Raw genomic sequence first — 24,425 nt, forward strand, 5'->3', positions numbered from 1 at the left:
CTTGCTGCCCTGGCAGAGGCTGCACCGAGTTGAAATGATGTTGGTAATTGGTACCACGTTGGGGATTCGAGTTTTCCTTTTACTATATGTGCTTAGTTTGGGGGTTTGGTTTTTTTCCAGGGTTTATCGTCTTGGTTTGGGGCAGAGGGACAGGATGCAGCAGGTTTGGGGCTGCCTGGGGTCTGTGATGCTCCTCAAGTGTTTCTTGCCTTTGGGAATGTTACACAGAGTTTTCACAGGGAGAACAGAGGTGTGAAGGAAAACTTGCAGATGGCACAAAGAAGCTGACACAAACCAACTCGCACTCCTTGTGTGTGTAACCTGGTTTTGCAACGGTTCCGTGCACTGCAGTGGTGGTTGTAGATTATTTTTGTATCATTAATTTCCAAGACAACATCCCATGAGTAAATAGTGGGTTTATGTAATGGTGATGACAACTCTACCTGTACCACTATATAGTTTGGGTAACATTTCCCACTTTATCATGCAGCTCTGTGGGTCATTTTGCTTTTGCAGACATTGCAGGAGATGTAGTGATTGGGGAATGTCTGTCCTGCTGTGGCTGCAGGGAGAGGATTAGAGGGAGTGGTCATAAGGTGAGCCAGGGCAGAGTCAGATTGGAAGTGAGGAGCAATGTTTTCCCTGTGAGGGTGCTCAGGCACTGGGATGTTGCCCAGGGAGGTGGTGGAGTCACCATCCATGGAGGTGTTTTGAGGCATCTCATGCTGAAGGATCTGGTTTAGGGTTTGAGACTTCCAGCAGTGACAGGTTAACGGTTGGACTTGATGACCTTAGAGCTCTCCTCCAACCTTGATGATTCTATGAAGTTTTGCTCCCCTTGAAGAACACACCCAGAGCTACCATAGTTCAAACCCCTCTGCAAATGAGGTGTTTGTCCCAGGCAGCAGTGTGGAAGTGGTGCTGTGTGAACAGCAGCTCAGAGGAGATGTGTCTTGCAGGTGTGTGAGCGCAGCCATGGCCACGGAGTCCCCGCGCCGCCCCAGCCGATGCACCGGGGGAGTGGTGGTTCGTCCCCAAGCTGCCACGTAAGAACCTTCTAGAACAAGAGCCCTGGCTGAAAATGCTCTGATTTCCATGTGCAGCCACCTGACCTGAGTGTTCTCTCCTCAAACCCAGCTGGGAGGGCTGTGTGACTCCGCAGTTGTTGAGTGTTTTCCAAGAACAAGTCTCACAACTGCAGGTCAAACTGTCTCCCCAGCTGGGCTGCTTTGAACTGGTGCACCAAGATGAAGTTATATGTTTTTTAAAAAGTGCTACGTTGCATTTTTTGCTGCTGTTTGCACCATTCTGCTGTACAAACACTGCACTGGCTGTAGGTCAATGATGCAAACTTCTTCCTTAGCCTAGAAAGGATGTGCTACACATGTTCCTTGTCCTGTCCAGTAACACTTTGTCTCAGGGCTGGATGTATTAAAACACAGAATCCTGTCATTAAACTCCTCCATTAAGTAAAATTATGGATTTAAGTTGAATTTTGGATTTCATTTCTTTACCTAAAAACAACCAAAAAACAAGAAGAAAGGAAGAAGCTCCATCTCTACAGCAAGAGCACCCAAGAGACCATTTTTGTGCTTGGCCATCTGAATTTTCCATTGTGTCCACATGCAAATAATTCCATGGCAAAATTGTTTCTGGTCTGTAAGACAGTCTAGAAGATTTGTTGTCTTTGCACTGTCTGTTAAAGCAGTTTCGTAGCAGTTTTTCTTCCTTTCTGGGGATGCTTATACTGCTGCAAAATGGCTCTATATTGAAATGTTCACCTCAGGGGGTGTTAGTTTGCCCCTGGAGATAATTTCAACATCAAGATTCACTTTTTTTTTGCTGAGGAGCACAAGGAACTGTTGTAGCACAGAAAGTTGTGTTGGAGGTTTGTCTTGCAGCCAAGTCATGAACTCTTATGTGCAGAATTCCTCAAGAAATGCATTTTATAAAGACCTTTTTCTTCAAGATATGCTTAAAATACAAGAGAAAACACTGTAATAAGGTGATTATGATGATTATCTTTTTATTTAAATATGCTGTTTGTTGCTGAGGTACCTGTTGTCACCTCAGAGCTCTCAGACTTTGGGTGAGTCAGTGTTTGCTGAGCAGCACACAGCAACATTTTGCTGATCCTGTGAAATTCTTGAATTCTTACCGAGAGATTATTTTTTTGGTGAGTTGTGTTGTTTTTAAACACTTTCAAGGTCTCTTCCTGCAAGTTTTTCCAACTTCAGGAGTGATTCGGAGCATATACACAGAGTAAAATGGTTCCTAAACATCAGCTAATTTCAAGATGTATTTGGAGGGGAGGGGAAAAAAAAAAGCACATTTCTTAAGCTGAACCATGAAGACAGGATGACTCTTGCTGCTAGGAATTCCCAGAAGAGCTCCAGACACTGTGTTTAATACTCTACCTGCAGCCAAGCATTACAATAAAGGCTCTGAAGGTGCAGAGACAAGTTTGGGTGACCTACATAAGTCCAAGAGGAATCAGCACCACAAACCACAGCTCACTTGTAAGGCCTGAGCTCAGAGCAGTGAGGCAAACTCTGCTGCTGCAATTCTTGGGTTGCTGAGCAAGGTCTGGTTTTGTCAGGAGCTGGGTAAGCTTCCTGAAATTTAAAACACTGTTTTAGATTTATCTTTGTTTTCAGAGAGAAGTCAAACAGTTAAGCTGATTCAGCAGCATTTGACTTCAAGTGTTGCTGCTTGTAGTGCTGAATTCTTCAGGGTAGTTCATTCTGCAGTGCCAAACACTCCCATTTTTCTGTTGAAACACTCTTGCTCAGCCTCAGGAAGCACCTTTGGTCACCAGGAGTGTAGAGTTCCTAGTTTACAGCTTTTCTTAGCCACTATTAGAAATCTTCAGTTAGCACAGGAAACATTATGACAATATAAGAATTAATTTGGGGCAAAGCGGTTGGCAGAAGAGTTGTTGGGTCCCTGTTTAGCTCATCTCACACTTGATGGTTAGTTCTCACTGTCAGTGTTACTCAAGACATCAAACACCAACGTTTTACATGTTTAAACACTTTGTAACACCTTCAGCCTGTGCTGTGAGTTACTCAGCAGTTGCACAAGACTCACCACTCGGGTAGGGGTAAGAAAAGCTTGAGTTTAAATCTGCCACGACAGATGTATCTCACTATATACTCACCCAATCATTGCTGCTAATGAACTTCCAGGAAGGAATAAGCTATAAAACCTTATCTTACAATGCCTCTCCTTACTCTCTCAGGTTTTGGCCATCTCCTGCCCCTGAGAGCCACAACTTTGCTCCATCATTGCACAAAATGCACAGGAGCTCTGAGAGTCTCCTTGTTTTCCAAGGAAAGCTCCAGCCCTTGGCTGAATCCCTCATTTTCACGTTGTAATAACCAAATCAAGCAGGAGACTAGACAACAATAATCTCTAAGTGCCTTTTCAGGCCACTGTATCATCAGTGTTTAAGTATATTAAGTAACTCATTGCATAATTAGTGTTTTCCGTTGTGCTTGAGCTTGTCCATGTTTCCTCTGCTTTTGTGTCTTCTGTATCCATGACCATTTCAGTGGTAGCTGAAACTCTTCTTCTGTTTTCCAGGGAACAGTCCTACATGGAAAGTGTTGTTACATTTCTCCAAGATGTTGTACCACAGGTATGTGTAGATCTTGAATTATTTTTTTCAGTGGACAAAGCAGTAGAAATGTGTGTCAGGTGGACCAAAATAAAAATACCCAGAGAAACAAAGGCCAAATGTTTTCTCTTTTTGCCTGTGAATCCCAAGACCTGGTTTGTTGAGCACAGACTGCAAACCAGCTGACTGTTGGGGCTGCAGATTTCCTCTGATGAGTAATAATAAATGAAAATCAGAGCTATACAGTTAACAACTACAATATAAATAGCAGAGAGAAGATTTCATCTCTTTCCTCTGGTAATTTTAGCCCTAGAACAGTTGGGGAGAGGACAGACTGGGCACAATACTTGCTCTGCCTCTTACTAAGATGTACTTTTTGGGTGTTTTTCCCATTTCTGGGATCTTTCTCTCTGGGTGATGACTATGATGCTCACGTCTGCTCTTGGTCAGAGTCTCCACAGACAGCAGCAGCATTGAACTGGGTCCCTTGGTGTTGGACTTGGTGATCTTAGAGGTCTCCTCCAGCCCTGATGATTCCATGTTAGTGTCTTGGTTTCCTCATGGATTTCCTCTCAGGAATTCCCATTTCATTTCCTCCCTACTAATGTAAAAAAAGGGGAAAAAAATCCCCTCACTAATCCCAATTTTTGAAATGCATTTTGCAAAAACGAAGAATAGTGAAAGTTTCATTGAAGAGATTTCTGCATTCCACACCCTCCTCCTTCCCCCTCTCTAGTTAAAGGCTCCAGTCTGTGCTTTATTTTACAGATCACTTTGCCTTGCAAGCAATGGAATGTGATTTGTTTTGAAAAGTAAACCCCACACTTATTTTTTAGATTTGTATTTTTAGGCCATGTTATTGCTTTGCTGGCATGTATGAAGTGATTGTACAAGGTCTTTTCATATTTAATCCCAAATACTGCTCAGGATTTGGGTATAATTCAGTTGGAAGTGATGGAATTTCTACTGTAGCTCACGTTCCTGCTACCACAGCTCCTCCTGAGGACTGTAAAAGCTCCAGTTTGGGAGCACTGCAAGGCTCCTTCACAGTTTCTTTTTGTATCTCATCTATTTATGGGAGTGTGTAGAACACAGGACTGAAACGTGGATCTGTTCCACTGCAATTGCAGTTTATTCTCTTTTAAATGGCTACATTAAAGTTGTCACAAATAGAGTTGAGACGTGTCAGGAAAATAAACTGGGGAGTGAAGGTCTCTTTATTCCCTCGGGTTTGCTCACAAAGCTTTTAATGAAAAGGAGTTTTAAAAGGCCAAGTGCCTCAAGTGAGAGCCTCCAAGGAGAGCAGGCACTGCATTTTCCCCACTGCCTTGCTGTGAGTCACATGGCATTTCTGACTGCCCCAGGACATTGAGAGTTCTGTATATTTTGTCATTCCTGCACTAACAAGTGATGTTTGCTGTGGTAATGTTGATCATGGAACCATAAAGCCTTGAAACAAGTACTGGTGGCAGTGAGATGCAGGTAGCTGTTTTCATTCTTTAACTCACATTCCTTCCTATAGGGGGAGAAAAAAGTGTTCAACTTTGTTATTTCAACCCTTTTGTCCAGGCCTACAGTGGAACACCTCCGGAGGAAAAGGAGAAGATCATTTGGGTCAGATTTGAAAATGCAGATTTAAATGGTATGGCTTCATTTTCTCTCACTGATTGCTCTGAGGTTTGGGTCTGTGTACAGTAATTTCAGTCAGGTCTGTCTGCAAATTAAACAAAAAACCCACATTTCTTTTATTTAAGGTAGTTGAAAACGAAGTATAGAGCTGAATTTAATTCATCCACAGTTTGATTTCAAAGCCAGATGATCCAACTGAATCCAGTCCAGGTCCCAGATATGTTTTCACTGCTCTGACAGAATTCAGAGTAACCTGGAAAGGAAGAGCAGTTGGATAAAATGAGCAAGGGATTCCATGAGGTCTTTATTTTGTGTTCCATATCCCTTCATATTGTGCTTAAATTTTTCTTTTATGCAGCCAAATCTGATTGGGCCTAAAAACCTCCTCTTTCACCACGCCAGACAAGTCCTTTCTGTGCTGCTTCCATGGTTGCACTGAGCTTTGGTTCATTCTGCCATGGTTCAAAGTGTAATTTTAGAGAGATTTTACTCAAAAACCTTAATTTTTGTGATTATTGTGTCCCACAGCACTTTTCTTCCTGGAGTTTTCCTTCCTTTGGTAAGGCTGATGTACAGATCAATCCCAGAGTGTCTAGCAATAATTTTGCCCAGTTTGAGCATTTTATTTTCTCTCTTTGTTATCTATTTTGTTGTTACAGTTTTTCTCAATGAAAAGTTTGCTGTATTTTATTAATCACTGGAGAAAGAAAAACTACTCCTGTTGTAACCCACACATTTTTTTCTCCCATTGTTTGAAATTTTCAAGCTTTCTAACCTCTCTGTGACACTTCAGCAATGAGTTTGTTGGAAAGGATTTGTTTCAGTGCTGTTCCAGCACAAAAACCTGGAGCACTTTGGTTGCTTTTAGTTATGACAAGAGCAATGTGCACTGAGGAAACACCATCTAGTGTTACTGACAGCAGCTGGGTCTGATCCTGCCCTGCTAATAAAGGCTTTGATATTCAACCCCAATGTAGATACATCAAGGAATATGGAGTTCCATGAAATCCACAGCACTGGGAATGAGCCCCCACTCCTGCTGATGATCGGATACAGCGATGGGATGCAAGTCTGGAGCATTCCTGTGAGTACAGGGGTCACCTCTCTGCTCTGCCACAGCCTCTGCTCTTCAACTCGTGTTCTTTCTTCAATATTTTACCTTTCATTTTCTCTGCAAGTGGTAAAACTCGACATTTCCCATGGATGTCCTATGGTTTAGGTGTAATTTGCTTATCTTAAGGAAATACTGAGCCTAGATCAAACTCTTGAGCTCATGTGCCTTCAGATTTGAGGAGTTCTGCACTTTATTTCTGGTGAGCACATCTCCATACTCCAATCTGCAGCAGTGTTTGACATCAAGGAATCCTTTGGAGCCCAGAAAGGATAGGATTTAATTTAACAGACAGGAATAAGGGGGGAAAAAATAGGATTTGTTTGTGCCAGGAATGCAAGTCTGACAGTATCGACAGGGTTTTGCACTCACATGTTTGTCATGTACATGATTTGCAATGTTAATTTTATTAAAGCCTCTGTGTGCATATGGCTTTGATTTCAGGCTGTCGTGGCCCCACCTGAGTTTGGGCTGCACAGTGGGTTATGGGCACATGGTCCTCATTTGGGGAATTTCCCCCAAATTTCTTGAAACATCAGAATAACATTTAATACAGGTCATAAAGTCCTTAACTTAAAGAGCTAAATTGCCCTTTGGAATAGAGGAGAAGGGATGGAGTTCTTTCCTTGTGTTAATACATTGGTTTGTAAGAAGTGTGCACATTTTTACAACTTGCTCTGATTTTTTTTGGTTGTAATTTATAAAGCAATAGCTTAGTATAGCAGAAAATAACATTAATTTCTACACCACAAGTGGAATTAATTTGAGTTTCAGGAGTGTGAGAGAGCTTTTCCCTGCCTGATTGCTTCTTGTTAGCTGCAGAGGAGGAAATAAAAAAGCTGCTGAGCTTCTGCATTTGCAGGAGGGTTTAATAAAAGTGGAATAAGGCTAAATACTTCACTACACTTCAGTATTTTGTACCTTGTTACTAAAATTTAGGAACTTTATCCAACACTTAGGAACATTTCAGCACGGGGTGACCTTTAAGTTCCCTTCCAGCCCAACCCATTCTGTGATTCTATGAGTACTAAGAGTGTGTTTAGAGCATGTAATTAGTGTCGGGCGCTAATTGGAAGCCTGATCGTGGTCCCTGAAGTGGTTGCGAAGGGTTCGCTTTGTTCTCGCGCTGTAGGACACAAAATCCACCACGAGGTGTCGCCAAGACACTGAGCTAAGAGCGAGCGCAGCCGCTCTTCATCTTGGTTAATTATCGAGTTGATCAATTAATTAAGGTGCCGTCATCGACTTCAGGTAAAGATTTCATATAAAACACCGCGTTTTATCCAGATGAGATGTCCTTACCCCATAAACAACTTTGTTCGTCCTGCTGGTGAGTCCTTAGTGATGGTGTCAGCCCAGGCAGCTGGAACACCTTTCCTGATGGGGGAGAAGAGTTTGCTTTGGGTTTGTGGGTGGGTTTTTTTCCTTGTTTCTTTTTTTTTCTCTCTTGTGTTTGAATTAGCCACAAGTTAGGCCATGGGATACATGATATTACCTCCTTCTGGGTTTTTTTTCCCCACTGTTTTTTACTTCTTCATAACTCCTAGATTTTGATAGTCTTTAATATTTTAGGGGAAAAAAACAAGAGCAATGAAATCCCAGGAGAGTTTCTCTTAGCACTGTTGAGTTTTTGCAGGAGGATTTGTAAGGGGCACGGGGGAAGTGCAGTGAAATGGGGAAAATGCCAAATGTGGAAGTGTTTCACTATCCATCCACAAAAAAGGGAGTCAGCTGTAGAGATATTGGATCACTTTGTCAGCCCTTCATTTAATTATATATTCTATGAATATACACATAGGTTAAATTTTTATATCCCACATTCCCATGTCTGTTCTGTGGAATTCTCAGAGCACCTCCAGGGAGGCACATGGGTGTTAGAACAGTCTCAGTGCTGGAATGGTTCCTCTGGTAGATGGTCCTGGAGACTTTTGCAGAATGATAGTCTTTAACATTTCAATATCTTCTCAGAGCATATTTGTGTGTTTCAGAGCATTTGTATATCTAACGAATTTGGAGGGAACATAACCTGTTTTTTTCCTTCACGTTGTTATTTCTCCATTGTGTTTCTTCTCTTCATCTGAGTACAGGAAAATCTACCAGTTTTGTGCCTGACTTAAGAGTTTATTTGGCAACACTTTTTCCCTGTCCTTTGCTATTACACAAACCTTTCTCCTTGGCCTTGCTGAGTCTTTAGCTTGTAATTAAGTTAGTCCAGTCAAGAAAAAAAAACCAACCAAAAAACCTGCAGCTTTAAAAAGCTTTTAATCCCCAAAAGCAACCATTTGCCAAAAAAACCTCCTCAGGAAAGCTATTATCTGTGGCATTGTGCTTTTTCTTCGTACAATTGAGCCTCTATCCAGCAGTTAATAACGTGTTGCAGGCAGCCCCGTTTGTGTGTGAGTGATTATGAAGTGTTTATGACAGGTTCTAAGCCAACACTCCGGGTAATGGCCTTACATTGACTTGCCCACACCTCCGGAGTCTGCCTGCAGGAGTGGGTGTCTCTCTGCAGCCTGAGTGCTTTCACATTAACATCTCCTCGGAGGAAGATCTTTGACTACACAAGTGTTACTTGCAAATGGGAGATACCATTAGTGCTGCTTCAAAGGCCTGGCCTGGTGCTGGGAGTGCTGGGGAGTGCAGCCTGGCGGTCTGTGCTGCCTACCAGGCACAAGGTGTCCATCCAAGGGGCTTGGCTTTGATCTTTGTTTGGGAATGGGGGTGGCAAGGTTAAAAGTGTTCTTAAAATATGTCTTTGCTAAGTGGGGAGAAATCTGGGAAGGCACAAAAGCGTGACTGGAAGTTCCTGTTTGATAACAGAGCAGCGTTTGAGTTTTACTTGGAGTTTGTTTGTCCCTTGCTCCCAGTTTCGTGTTTCAGATACAACTGGAACTGCTTTCGGCCTAATGTGGTTTCCAAGGATCTGTTCTAGATGTTCCCGTGCAGGGAAATGCATGTTGGCTGCTTTTGGGGCAGATAAATTCTTTTTCAATGTATTCAGAAAGTTTCAGAAGTAGAAAATTCATCTCAATTTAATGGTTCACATTGCAGTTAAACAAGAAGAAGCAAAGCTGGAGTTGAATGGAGTAGGAACTACCAAAGGGAACTTGTAATAACAAGCACAGGTGGATATTTAGCAAAGACACTTGAAGGCTGTGGCATAGGGACAGGATGTGTCAGCCCACAGGGCAGGTGACTTCCCTGTGGAGACCTCTGGAATGCTGGGGAGTGGTTGGACAAGGGTGGCATCACACACTGCCACCGCTCCACTGCCAGGCCTGGCATTTCTCGGGATCCTCCTCTCACCCTCCTGTGATTTGGCAGTTTAGCCACTTGGAAAAATGCAGTGATTGACCTGACCTGGGAACCCTGAAAAATGTCTGAGGGCTTTGCAAAACATCTGTGCAGATCATTTTCTGAGGCTTTGGGTTTTTTTTTTTTCACACTGAGGATTCTACCAGTGTTCAAGGAATGTTCTGGTTTTACACTCCCTAAGTGACTGCAGAACTGCTGGAAAGGTTTTTATTCCTATCATACCCCACACCAGTTGGAAAAGAAGCACATGCCAGAACCTTTCCTAAGGCTGTGGTGGGTGGTATCAGGAGATTCCAAATGGCATTTCATGTTGGTCCCTGGGTCAAGGCTGAAATGAAGACCCATGAAGAGTATTAGTATCTGTGTTCTACCTCCTCCCAGTACTGCCTGTGACACTGTGTAGGCATGAGGGGATTAAAAGCAGTGCAGAGCTCACCCCAAATGAGAATTACCCAGAGCCCTGCAGCCTGGTCATGCTAAAACTCCTCAAAATGTATGGCAGATGAGGAGAGAATGTTGAGGGAACTAACCAAACCCATTTCCAAGCTTCCATTGCCATGAGAAGTGCAACTTCATCCTCAGCTCAGGCACTTGAGAGAAGTCTCTAACATGCTTTGGGCATCTAAATTCTTACAATCTCTCAATAATGTTTAAAACATGGATCAGAATATTTGAAATCTCCTCCTGATACATTTCCTTTCCCTCCCATGTATTCCCCAGTTGCCTTTAACATAACTGCACAGCAGTTTAAACACTGAGTTTTGAACTCAATTTTCTTTCACTTTGGTGTATGTTTGACTTTTTTTTTTCTTCCTCCCCCAAAATTTCCCCCCCCCCATGTGAAAACCATTTTCTATGGTTGGAAACTATTAGTTATCCTTAGTGTGAACAAAACTTCCTTTGTTCAGTTTCTTGTACGGGTGCAAACTGCTCTGCTCCAAACAATGCAGCTCTGTCATAAAAAATTAAGCAGAGCTCCAGAGCTCTGCGCTGTCATGTTTTAAAGCAGCAGCTCAAGATGTCTTAAGTGGAGAAGAGAGTTCTTACCATTTTCTATGGTTGGAAACTATTAGTTATCCTTAGTGTGAACAAAACTTCCTTTGTTCAGTTTCTTGTACGGGTGCAAACTGCTCTGCTCCAAACAATGCAGCTCTGTCATAAAAAATTAAGCAGAGCTCCAGAGCTCTGCGCTGTCATGTTTTAAAGCAGCAGCTCAAGATGTCTTAAGTGGAGAAGAGAGTTCTTCTTCCTCTTTCAAGCTGTCAGTGGAAGAGAGTGATGAAGACTTCAGCAGGGGCTGAGTTTTGAATCCATGTGCTCTTTGCTTCCAGCCTCCCGTGTAGGTCTGGGAGTTGTGGTCGGATGGGAGGCGCTGGCAGAGCTGAGATCTTCTATCACAGCAGCTTGGATCTGTCAATTTGGATTCCCTCTTTCCTCCAGCAAGTACCTGGAGCTGCTTTTATAGCTTAATATCCAATTCTTGAAACCTGCTTGGAAATATTCTTGGCCTTTGGAATGGGAAAGAAAAACTTTTAAGAGCTTTGAAAGCTGCCACGGGGACTTGCTACTTAGCTGGATCAAATCCAGCATGGCAGCCACAGCCTCGTGCTTCACAGGTGCTTTTTGAAGAATTTAGAGCTCTGCTTTCAATTCAGGAGGTCTATTTATGTTTTGTCTATGCATATGAGACTGTGGAGCTCCAGGGACTGGGATTGGGATGTGGAGACTTTTGCTGATCAAACTGGCAGTGACAAAGTCCTTGGCCATTCAGCCATGGGGTTGGGCCTCTGTTTCATGGAGCTCCTTGTCCCTCTTGAGTTCCTGGTGGGATAAGTGTCCTGTTCAGAGCAAAGATGGGCTCTCTGCTGGCTGTCTCAGGAGGGAGATAAGGGCAGAGCTGGCAGGAAGATCAGACCATGCAACCTGAAGATGGTGATTTCAGTCACAACTGGTTCGTGTGGCCTCGGCAATGGCAACGAAACTTTGCGTTGTCCATGGATAAATGAGCATTAATCACTGTTTATTCAGAATCTCCTGCTGGTGGTAGAGTTTAAAAAGGTTTAATTAAAATTGGAAGAAACTCTTGCACTCAAAGCCCTGATGCATTTTTCAGGCAGAGAAACAACCAAACTCTTCCCAATTCTTGGCATACAACAATGTGCAGTGCCTTTTATGGGTTCCTGTCCCTACAGAACAACTGAGGTCACACAACTGAAATCCTGGTAGAAACCTTTGATTTTATGAGGCTGTGGTAGGTGAAGTGTTAGTGTTTTGCTCCATGTTGCAGTGTTGTGTCCAATTTTTTTGTGACCTTTGAATTTTCATTGCAAAGAAGATGTCAGTGCTTGAGTGACATCTTGTATTGTCATTACAAAGTCTACAGTGGGATTATGTATTAAAATTTGGGTTTTTTTGGCCCCAACTCAGCAACTGCTCAGCACATGAGCTGTAGAGGTGGCTGAAGTTATCTGAACCCAAACCATTCCATGATTTATTCCTGCACAGGCTGAGGAAAGGACCTGTTCCCATGTGGTATTAAACATTACAGTAGTTTCAGAGAGGAGCTAAATACCTATAATCTCATCTTTGTCACTGTCAGATCCTGTGGCTGTAATTTTTCCCCAATATAAAATAATAAATTATCTTTCAAAGTATGACTATTAATTATTACAAAGTAAGAGCATTCTGTGCATGAGAAGAGCTGTGCTGGGATTGGCATGTTAGGTGCTGCTGAAGGACAAATAAACTTCATTTGTATTTGGACATTTTAGGCTTTTCCTTGAAAACCTCAACTTTCAGCACTGCCAGGTCTTGGCATCCCAGGCTGAATAAACATTCTCTCTGGAGCTCAGGATATTTAAGAGCAGAACCTGAGTTAAGGAGGTTTGGCCTTCTTAGTGTATCTGACTTTGGGGACTAGAACTTTATTTGAAGTAGATTGGAGCTAGGGCTGATGTGTTGGCAGAGTTAGAAAGGGAAGGAGGTGTCTGAGCTGGGTTGCTTTGTAGGAATCACTTCTTCCATACCTTTGTTATGCTAGTTCCTTTCCCTCTTGTTTTCATTCATAGCCACTGATGTGCAAACACGTGTGAAACAGCATTTTCATGCTTTGGGGGGAAAAAGCCTTTAATTGCCAATAATAATAGTTCCAAAACCTTCTAGTTTTCTTCTGTTCCCTCCTCTCCCTTTTCATACTGCTGCTGTTTTCTGATGTCTTCATCTTTTTCATCTCTCTTCAGTTTTCCTCAGTTTCTGCTTAGCTGTGCTCTACCTTTTCCCAAGCTGTTTTTTCCTGGATGCAAGTTTTATCTTCTTTTTTTCACACCACACTCCCAGCTGATGATCAGTGATGATCAGCAAACCTTTCCTGAGCTGATTCCTGATCATCATTCCTGTGTCTTGTACAGAATCTGGTCCCCAAACTCCAGAGCAGAGGCCTCTGGGTGCCCCTGAGGGAGAATATACACACAGAGAAAGGTTTTATGAAGTTTTGTGCTTCCCTGGGCTGGATTTGGGTCTGCCCACATTACCCAGAGCAGTGATAATAAATTCCTCAAGGTTGAGATTTCAGGCTGAGAGCTTGGAGTCCCGCACTAGTGATTTGTTGGTCAAACAGTAGGAGTATTTTAACTTCCTGAATGTGTGAGCTGAAGTGCAGAAAGAAATGGAAACAACCATAAAATGACATTTCAAAAACTTCACTTGAATTTATAGTTTATTGATTCCTAAGAAGCTTATTCCAAATCGTGTTCCCTTCTGACACTGTGAGTTGTTTGGCAGAACGTTATGCCAACATGTTGGCTCTGTTCTCAGTCTCATTACATCTGTTTTAAGTTGGTTATTTGGAAATGAGCTTCATCATGTTTGCCATTTTCCTGGAGTTTGACGTTCCATATCGGATCCATTACCAGGCAGTTAGGAAAACACATTCTGACTGACCAGTGCAGGAAGTCTGGAAATTCATCTGAACTCCTTCTGGTTTAATCTTTTCAAGATTGCCATTAGTGACATACTTAATGAGCTTGACCCCTTATTTTTAAACATTTTCACACCTGGTGGGTCTGAAATGAACCAACTCGTCAAGTTCTCTCATCTTTTCCCACCCCGTTTGCCCCTCTGGATCACTGGTTGGTTGGCATTTTCCTTGGGGGCATGTGAAAAGTTGAATAAATGCTTGTGCTGCAGATTCCTGGAATTTTTGTGAGTGTTAGTCAGCAGTTCACTTCATGTCTTGCTTCTTCTAAAACACGTGGCATCATCAGTAGTTGGGTCAAGGCTTCTAGGATCTTTCTCACTTAGAAAAATTAGAGATGGTTGGTTGGAAAGGCAAAATCTTCCCAAATTCACCTTCTTATCTCTTCATACAATGTCTACCTACTTCCTTACGTGCTAGATGTGTGTGTTTTAGTAGTGTGTGTATGTGTTTTACGCTGGTGTTCCCAACTGTTTTGCAGATCAGTGGTGAAGCTCAGGAGCTCTTCTCCGTGCGCCACGGCCCCGTTCGAGCTGCTCGCATCCTCCCAGCTCCACACATCAGTGAGTACACACCTGGAGCTTCCTAACTCAGCAGAACTGCTCTAAAACACTCCTTTTCCACTCCAGGGAGAGGAACAGACACCACAGCTTGTTTGTTGGGGTGACACTGCCTTCTGGTTTGTTCCATTTCTGCTCATTTTATGTAAACTTCACTCAATTTGACCTTTTCAGTGGTTGAACTTCTATCATCCCTCGAGTGCCAATAGGCACCTCCTCCCTCTCAGTGCTTAGCACTATTTTATCAAGTTCTCAGACAAGTACTTACTTTAACAGGATTGTTGCAGGAATTGAGTTAAGCCCCGCAAGAGTTTGCTGCAAAATTTATGCAACTGTGCCTAAACAAGTCAATCCCTTTAAAAAAAGACAGTGTTCAACTCAACACAACTTCATTGTAGACTTCTGAAAGCCCAAAAGCTGTTGGGGTCTGGTTTGAACTGATTGCAATGTTTTACTTTGTGGATGCAAAGAATGTGTTTCTAGTGTGAAGGTGTTGGGATTATGCCAGATTATAATTTGCATTAGGAGTTAATTAGTGAATGCAAAAAATAAAGCCTAAAGTCTAATTGTTTACCTTCTTACAAAAATAACAAATGATAATAACAATTCAGAGTGCTTCAAACAAAGTAAGTTAAGAAAGTGAAAAGTTCAGTGAATACATTTGATATTGTCTCAGTGATTTCCTGAGCAGGGGAATGCACAAAATAGGAGTTTGTGATGCTCCAAGTGAAAACAACTAAAGCAAAATATTTCCCAAGTATGCTGTGCCTTTAATTCCATTCACTGGAACACTGCATGATTCCTGGGGAGCTGTGGAGGTTTTTTTGCTGTGTGGCACGAAGTAATGGATGTCTGTGCCCCTTCCTCTCTCAAAGGGGAAAAAAATAGGAGAACGAAGCGTGTAAATGAAAATGAAGTAAATGAAGGACCTGGAAGTTCTGTTTTTTCCTGGTGTTCAAACAGTCCTGTCTGATTTTTCCATCCAGTCACACTGCTCATGGACTCCTCCAAGCAGTTACTGTCCTGCTGCCTCCAAATTCCATATATTTAGCATGTGACAATGTTACATTAGAAAACTATTCAAATTAGCTGATATTAAATTAAGCCAAACCTTTTAAAAACATGTTTTGGTCTCTTTTTACATGGCTTGCTTTAAATAAATCCTTGATTAAAAGTACATGAATGTATCATTGACCAGTATCTGGAATCTGATAAAAGCCAAGCTGTAATAAGAGACCTTAGATAACTAACACATGAGCTTTAATGATTCTGAAATGAATAAAAGGAGTTTGTAAAGGAGAAGCTGATTACCATCACCAGGCTCAAACACTATTTTACTGTAGAGCTGTAAAAAGGGAATTATTGAAAATAGGAGGCTCTCAGTGGATGGACTTGGCACGTTCCTAGAAACAGATCTTGGTGGGTGATAAGCAGCTCATTCCCAGGTGTGAAAGGCAAGCTCATGCCTTTAACTTGGTGACTTTACAGGAGCAGAACTTAATAGTTTGTCAACTATTTTGTTAAAAAACCCTAGCCCTTTGATGTTGGATCCTCTGCTGCATCATGTGCTCCGGGGCATAATGAAGCAGTGTTTGAGGAGAGTCATTTGGTGCAGGGTCACTGCAAGGGAGACCTTCTCCAATCTGATGGAGCAGGTTGTGAGTGCCCTGGTAGCAGGAGCGTGGGGCAGGCTCTGGAGTTGGCCTTGCACACTGCCAGCTCAGATCTGGGCAGGTTTGTTAGCTCAGGCACTGTGCCATGCTGGAGCACTGCACTGGCTGCCGGAGCTGCTCTGACCTGGCAGCTCTGCTCTGGTGGTAGTGCAGGTTTTGTCTGAGCTAACAAACCAGGCAAGACCTGACCTGGCCCAGCACTGCTGCACTTTGATGTCTGTGTGGCTGTGGTGTGGTTGGGCTGCAGCCTGGGCAAGGTGTCCATGAAAAATGGAGAGATTTCTGTCAAGAATGTTAACTAATATGGATATTAAACTCTGTGGTCAGGTACTATCAACCATTGCCTTCAGCAGTAGACATGGCTTCGATTATTTTCTACAGCTGACAATATAAATGGCCTTTTTGGGGCCTGGAGGTTCACCCTGTGACCAGATTTGGGGCTTGCAGAGTTAATATTTAGACTCTGCAAACATCTCTGACTGGACACTGTCAGTGTTAGGGACAAGAACACAGCCCTGGCACTCTGTGTGCCACATGCTGTGGTATCTGCTGAGCCATCTGCTTGGCACAGCTTTGCTCTGGCTCCTCCTCACCCTAAGCTCTGGGTGCTGGGCTGGAGCTTGCTATTTGTGCCTGCTGTGCTGGGCTCTGGGTTACTCTGTCTTGGGATGAACCAAGCATGTGTTTGAAAACACATTGCTGTGACCTGGTGGGTATGAGAAGGGAGAGAATGTTAAGAGGTAGACAAACCCCAAAGCTGGAGCTCTGTCAGTTAAATTTAGCTCCTGCTCTCTGTGAAGAGGAAATCAGGGTTGGTAACATCATTGTGGTTGGAGACAGTGAGAGAACCAAGGGCAAATCAGGTGTATTTTATTTTATGAGTGGAGTTTGTGGTGTCCTCAGTGCTATACAGGTTCCTCTGTACTCACCCAATGGGTTTATTTAGCCACATAAACCTCATTATTCATAGTCTTTGTTCAGCATCTTGTCTAATTTTTCCCTACTCTTCTAGGTGATGTTTTCCCAATTTTTCACATGTTACTGACCGTGGGATTTCATAGTTGTAGAACTGAAATGATCCTCAGTTTGAGTTCTGTATGTTGCTAAATATTCTGCCTTAGACACTCCTACCTTGATCTTGTGCTTTGTCTCTTCTGATTAGCATTTCTGTGATATTTACAGAAACATGAAAAATTAAAAATCTAACTTACTTAGGGTTCCTGCAGTAGTTTTATGTTCTTTGACCTATGAAGTCATTAATAAAAAAAAAAGCTTCAGAACTCTTCTAGTAGCTTTAAAAATCGGTTGTTTTGACTTCATTTTGAGGTCTGTTGCCTAAATCTCTCTGCATTCAGTGCTGAGCCAGTAATACATTTACTTCACATAGCCTTGCTGATATTTTCCTTGCAAAATCAGAATATTGTTGCTGTCTGAACTGAGTTACTGCTCCTGTCTACCACTTTTCATTGCTTCTCCCAGGGCATTTTACAAACCCTTGGCCAAATACCTTCTTTGCCCTGTGCTCTCCCTTTTGATAAGCTAACCAGGAAACCTGGAAAGCTGCAGGAGCAGCACTGTGTGTGCTGATTCCTGGCAAAAGGGACATGGTGACAGTGTGGGGAAGTTTGGTCCAGTCACTGTCTGTAAAACCTATTTCCCTGCCTCAGCATTATGAAAATAAATTCCTCCAGTGAGCTGAATTAATTTATTGCCATTTTCTAGATTATGCTGCTCGTAGAAAGATGATATAATAGTCCTACATCTCTCAGTCAGTTCTGGCCAAATTGACTGATAAAGGGGGAAAAAGCAGCTAAGAAAGGAAATGAAAGAAATCAGAGATACTGAAAACCGTTGAAAGTTGAAATTCTGCAGCAGATTTCTCTCTGTTCTCTACTGCTCACATCTCTGCTGTTGGTAAAATAAGGTTTGAACCTCAAGAGCTGACTCAGGTTTCTGTGCAGGTATTCTGAAAGGAACTATAATATTTGGGTTGCTTTCCAAAGGAAGACAGATGTGAGGGTTGTGTATGTCCAACCACTTGGGTGGCTCAGTGGTTTAACTCCCTGAAGGCCAAAATAATTGCAACGTGTAGAGGGTTTGGCCCTCCAAGCTGAAAAAGCAGAGCTGGGCTGGTGTAGGTGGGTCCTGCAGGTGTGAGTTTTGGTGTCCTCTGCCTGATCTGTGGGTTGTTAGGGGATAATGAGTGTTGATGGCTAATGGGTTATAGAAATTACAGGATGGACTTCTCCAACATAGCAAGTGAACCTTTTAGAGGTACTACAGGGAGGAATTTTGGAGCATCACATTGTAAAGCATGAATTCCTTTGAAGCTTTGCACTGTGCTGTGAGCCACCAGTTCAGTTCTGGCCACACCACATCAGTGTTTCAGACCAGTACATCTTAATTTCACCTTGTTTGACTGATAGGTCCTCATGGTTTTATTCAAACAAGATTTAGTCTATCTGTTTTCAGTTCTTGGTGGCTCAAGAACCATTGATCTCCAGCAAATGGTTTCTGGTCATCTGGTCTTTTTTTCAAAGAGAAACTATGTAGTTATCAGAAAATAAAACTGTGATGCTGTGCAGAAAAAAAAAAAAAAGGAAGAAAAAGCAGCTTTATATCAACATGCAGAGCTCTGTGACAGAACTGCCACAATCCTGTTCTCCAGCCACTGTTGCTGTGCTGTCTTGGAAATGGGAGGTGGAATAGGCTGAGGAGGGAGCAGAAATGGAAATAACTGGAGCTGAAGTGGTTTCTAGAGTGATAACTTCTTGGGAAGGTAAGAAACAGCTGTTGTGATGCAGGTCCTGGAGAGGAACTTGGAGGATGTGGGGGATGCTGGAGGTAAGGGAGATGGAGTAACACAGTGCTCGTGGTCTAGGACATTAATCCTCAAGGAACAGGTGGATTTCTGGGTTGAGGACAGCAGTCACAGCACCACTGATCAGGCATGGCATTGAGCAGTGCAGGTAGAGTTTAGCTCTACAGGAAATGGAGCATGTAGAGATGCTGCCCTGAAGCTGAGGAAGGAATTCCCACCCTGCTCGTAGGACTGACTGGAGCCTCACTACTTGTGTTTCGAGGATTTTTGTGTTTCTGTCCAATAAGAAAGCAGACACGAAATGGAAGTGATTAAGAAATGTTAAGAAAGTTCATTTTCTTCTTGAATTCACCCTCCACTCCTGGAAAGAAGCAGTGAAATAGGTGAATTCCAGCCCCGTGGCCTCATGCTCTCCCAGGTCCTGGCTGGCTGCTGCACTGGGATGGGGCAGGACCAGCACTGCAACAGGATTTTCAGTGACAGATAGAAAACAGAGGGTTTAGTCGAGCAGGAGGTGAACTGCAGTATTAAATGGCTGTGATGGAACTCGATCAGTGGAATTACAGCCCAGGAAAACAGACTCTCTGGTGTGTATGTGCCATGGCTAAATAGGTCAGAGCCTGACATTTATCCAGAGCCGAAGGGAAATGAGGGTAATTTTCATTGTTTTGAGCAATTTGGAGTTCCTCTGACAATCTCTGGGTTTCACTTCGTTCCTCCTCAAGGTGTTGCTGCTGTTCCTATTGTTATTGGCATCACTGAGAGGCCTCAGCAGGCCCAGGATCTCTCCTCACAGTCCCATCAGGAGGACGATGCCTAAGCGGCTTTGTGCTTGATGTGTGCATAACCTTTTGACTTCATAAAGTTCTGAATGTTGATCTGTATGAAATTTCATTTAACCACAGATAGATTTTTTATTTTTTTTCAGTTTTAAATATCCTAACTGAAGTTAGATTTAAAAACCTCCCCAAACATCTCTCATTTAGCTAAATGGAGCTGTAGCTAAGGTGGTGCCTCTGTTGGCAGGAAGGGCAGTTTTCATTACTTTAATTGTGTGATTTGTCAGGATTTTCAGCTTTTTCTAAATGCTGTAGTGTTATATGACAGAATTAAAAGGATTTAGAATAAAAGGAGTTTAAGAAAAAGACTTTGCAACAGGATTTCAATACTTTTTGTATTTGGGGGGATTTAGCTAGCTGTTTTTCATTTCAATCATCCCACTGCATTTGGTTAAACACTGTGTGTGCAGCAGGTGTGTGCAACATGCAAATAAACACAATTCTACAAATGAAAATTAATCCAGCAGAACTTGGGAGATTAAATCCCACCCAGAACTGGGAAAGGTTTGCTGCCTCCATTAAGCATCCCAGAGACCAACACATGGCACTGTGTGCAATCTCAGCGATGGGACAGCTATTAACCTGATTTAATGCCCTCAGAGTCCTCACAGGAATGATCCTTTTCCACAGTATTAATATTTACATTCCTAAAGTATTTGTTTGAGGTAGAAAATGGATTTTTTGTTTTTTTCAATGAGTGCCTCAGTCATTACGGGCTAAAATCAGTAGTTTAAGCACCTATTGGACACATTTAGCAATGTGTGTTGTGGGGGTTGAAACTGATTTTTCATTTGGATTTTGGGAAGTTGTTTCCCTGTACTTCTCACCACATTTCTACCCTTTCCTCTTGTTGTTAAACTGAGAACTGGACCTAAAGAAACATGAGTTCATGTCTCTAATGTATCTTAGTCTCTCCTGAGAACACTGCACACAGTTCTGGTGTGCTCAACATAAGAAGGACATGGAACTGCTGGAGCAAGTCCAGAAGAGGCCACGAAGTTGCTAAGAAGATTGGAGCATCTCCCCTATGAGGACAAGCTGAGGGAGTTGGGGCTGTTCAGCCTGGAGAAGAGAAGGTTGTGTGGAGACCTCAGAGCAACTTTTCAGTATCTGAAGGGCTACAAGGAGCTGGAGAGGGACTCTGTGTTAGGAACTGCAGGGACAGGACAAGGGGTAATGGGTTCAAATTAGAGGGAAAGTTTAGGTTGGATGTGAGAAATAAGGTTTTTACTCTAAGGGTGGTGAGACACTGTCCCAGGTTGCCCAGGGATGTGGTGGCTGCTCTGACCCTGGTGGTGTTCAATCCAGGCTGGATGAGCCTTGAGCAACCTGATCTAGTGAGGAGCTGTCCCTGCCTAGGGGGTTGGGATAGATGATCTATAAGGTCCATCCAACCCCCAAATTCAATGATTAGTAAAAAAAAAAAGTCATGTCACTAATATATCCTAGTAAAAAAAAAAAAAAAAGAAGGAAAAAAGTAGAGTGAAATAGTTCAGGTAAGTCCTGACTCCACTTGAATCCCTTGGAGAACTCCTGAGAGTCAACATTTCACCCTTAGTGCTGGAGATTGGCTGAGGGACCTGAACAAATGGAGTTCATCTGGTCCTGCACTGGAGGACACAAATTGTTTGCCAGGTTTTAAGAAGACTATATGTTTCATTTATCAATTCCCAGGTCAGTACATTCAGGGCAGGTTTGACTCACAAAAGAGCTTGAAATAATAGGACTAAAAGGGAAATATATTTGGCTGTTTTAGGTTACTTGCAAAGCTATTGTTGATGGTGGAGTTATTGATGTGACCCATTTGAGTTTATAAATGCCCAAATGTGGAGGAGGGAAGACTTATCCTTATACAGATGAGAGGACTGAACGGTGTTTGTTACTAATTAATTGCATGTACCTGAGTTATTAATCATTAACAGAGTCTGTTTTGTGAAAATGTATATTGTTAATTGTTGTGCCTTTCTGAGTCACTGATTTAGTGCTGTGCAACAGCATTTGGGGATTACATTTTGAGCAGACAGTGTCACCAATATTCTTTATAGATCAAAGGGTCTGGTGTATAATGGAGAACAAACAGTGCAATTCACTTTCTCACCACACACATACACAACTGTAGACAGATGATTGAAAAGGCCAAGGCTGAAAGGAAATGGAGCAAACTTAGTAGTGGTGGTTGTTATTCTGTTATTTAGGTTGGGTAGAAAAACACCCTGGAATTCAGTAAAATATTGTTCACAGGCAGAACTGAGATTTTTTTTAAACTCCATTTTAGTTTTATTTCTGTTTGTGCAGCAATAAACCAAAGTTCTCCAAACTTTTAAACCCCCATTTTAAGCAGTGTGGTGTCTCCACCAGTCTGTGCTGGGGTGGAGGTGTGGCTGAGGCTGGGGAGAGGATTCCACTGCCAGTGGATCCCAGGCCAGGCAGGACTGGCCCAGGATGAGCCAAACTGCTGCTGGGGCCTTGCTGGTGGCACCTGGTAAAGGTGAAACTACATCACTTGTGGTGTTAGAGTTGGGTTTGAATTTGAATAGCCTCAGCCTCACTGGAAGTTGCTTTCTTAAAGGCTTAAATCTGTAGGTGGTGGAACTTAGTGAAGGCTGGTTTGGATTTCAGCTCCTGTTTTCCTAGGCTGTGAGCATGGCCCTGTGCTGTGCCAGCCCTGGCAGCTAACACTCTTGTGTTCCACTTGCACCTCAGCAGGACAAGGTGTGGAACTCACCAGAGCTGGTGACAGCCTTGTCACACACACCTTCTTACCAAACAAAAACGAGCAGGTATCTCCTGTTGCACTCACAGAATCCCAACCCCAACTGAGATGAACAGAAAATAACTCCTAAGTCCAGGGCAGGTTTTGCTGCTGGTGTTACTCATCGGGCAGGAGGAGGAATTCCCTCGTGGAAAGGAGTGTCAGGCATTGGAAGGGACTGTCCAGGGAGGTGGAGGGATCACCATCCCTGGAGGTGTCCAAGACACAACTGGATGTGGCACTCAGTGACTCTGGTCTGTGACAAGGTGCTGATGGGTCACAGGCTGAACTTGATGGTCTTGGAGGTTTTTCCAACCTCAATGATCTCTTTCAACAGTAGCTCCTGACTCTGCCATTTATTTGTAGTTCACTCTCATTGTCCAGGCTGAGTTTTGTATTATACACTTAATACCCTCCCAATACATTGGCCCCACCTGTAGCTGGGAAGGTCACACAAACAGCACCTAGTGATTTGCTTTTTCTCTTTTGTTTCCCCTTTATTAGGTGCTCAGAAATGTGATAATTTCTCTGAGAAGAGACCTCTGCTTGGGGTGTGCAAAAGCATTGGATCTTCTGGGTAAGAATATTCTTCCTGTCTAAAGTCATATCTAGATTGTAACATCACCTAACCCCCAGGAGATGAATCTTCACAGCTCTGTTCCTTTTTTGCTCAGGGGATAACACTGGGATGTGGTTTTAAACCTTTTTTCAGTGTGTCAACATACATTTGCCTATGGCTTAAGCATGTGGAAAGGAATAAAAAAGAATCTCTTGCTATAAAACAAAGAGAGGTATTTTCAGTATATTTTATTCTCAGTGGAATCACAGTTTTATGATTGACCTTTGCTGCTATTAATCCTGGTCAGACTTATTCTTGTGTGGTGTCTAAAGCAGTCTCTGTGTCTTAAGAGGTAATTAAAAGATGCTTTCAAGCAACACTCACCAAATGAATTACAAACACCAAAGTTGCCTTGTTAGAGCCACACGATTTGTTAGCAAAATACACATTAAATCTACTTCTCTGAGTTAGAACACTTAGTGAACAGCCTTGTCCTGTGCTCTGAGCTGTATTGTTGTCTCTCTCCTAATAAAAAAGGCCCTTGAGGCATTTTATGTCTCTTTGATGTGCCAACTCAGACAATGCACAGGATTTATCTCTCTACCTGCAGCAAAATATTTGCTTTTCAAGGATAATCCTCTACACAGCCACTCACAGGCTCAACAGTTGGAGCAAATCTTTTTACAGTTGTAAGACTAATTCTGGGCCACACCTTGTTCAGCTAAGAATTTACTCACTCTGGGGGTGGAGGACTATCAAGTCTTTCAATTTCTCTGTGTTATTACTGTGTTAACCTGGAATATTGATGTTATTGTCTTCAGTAAACACCATGTAGGGCAGAGAAGTGAATTTATGGGATGTATTTTGTGTATTTACAACTTGCAAAACTGTTTATGGTGGTTTTTCTTCTCTTCTTCCCTGTCCTGTAAGAATAACTTTATCAGAAAGTGTTTGACCAGGGATGCAAGTGCTGTTCTCATAGGAGTTTGGCTGAATCCAAACAGTGTTTATATACACAGAGGATATGTTGGCTGGAAAAAACCTTCCAGTAGCTGAACTCATCAGTAGTTCAATATCTGCAAAGAGAAGATTTTCAATCAGGGTTTCCTGATTTAATGAGGAGATTGAGACTCTGCTGCAGGTTCTACCAAGGAGAATATGATTCTGGAGCAAAAATAGCTCTGCCTTGATCATCATTTGGATTTGTCCTATCAACCCTCTCAAATCTCTGACTTCTGGTTTCTCTGCTCAAATTTACAGCTGTTGTAACTCTTTTCCTGGAACATGCCTGGAAATTCTGATGTTTCCAAATAGGTTTTTGTTGTTACCTGTTATTAATTAGTGAATTCCAGAGCAATTTGCTGATAATATGTATATTTTTTCTATTCTTGTATGTGATCATTTTATACCTCTCCACGAGATTTTTTGCTTTGGATCTGAGTTTCTGACTAGCTTTTGGTGCACACTTTTTTGTTATTCTGGCAGTCAAATTTTCCACCTAGTAAAATGACTGAAGTGCCAAGCAGGGGGGTTGGACTAGCTGATCTTTACAGGTCCTTTTCCAACCAAAACCA

The 24,425-nt window shown here is 42.6% G+C and overlaps 1 protein-coding gene across 1 annotated transcript in view; it reads left to right on the forward strand.

Moving 5' to 3' along the window:
- Positions 1-962: 962 nt before the first annotated feature.
- BCAS3 (breast carcinoma amplified sequence 3) overlaps positions 963-24,425 on the forward strand; it is a gene marked incomplete at its 3' end in the record, with an annotated part of 109,862 nt that continues 86,399 nt past the window's right edge. The window contains exons 1-6 of the mRNA XM_009076225.1: positions 963-1,046; positions 3,586-3,640; positions 5,189-5,261; positions 6,226-6,332; positions 14,129-14,210; positions 22,797-22,869. Of these exons, the coding sequence (XP_009074473.1) occupies positions 976-1,046; positions 3,586-3,640; positions 5,189-5,261; positions 6,226-6,332; positions 14,129-14,210; positions 22,797-22,869 (461 nt within the window). The remainder of the gene's footprint in view (positions 1,047-3,585; positions 3,641-5,188; positions 5,262-6,225; positions 6,333-14,128; positions 14,211-22,796; positions 22,870-24,425) is intronic.

This window comes from Acanthisitta chloris, unplaced genomic scaffold, assembly GCF_000695815.1.
Source record: "Acanthisitta chloris isolate BGI_N310 unplaced genomic scaffold, ASM69581v1 scaffold15076, whole genome shotgun sequence".
Lineage (NCBI taxonomy): Eukaryota > Metazoa > Chordata > Aves > Passeriformes > Acanthisittidae > Acanthisitta > Acanthisitta chloris.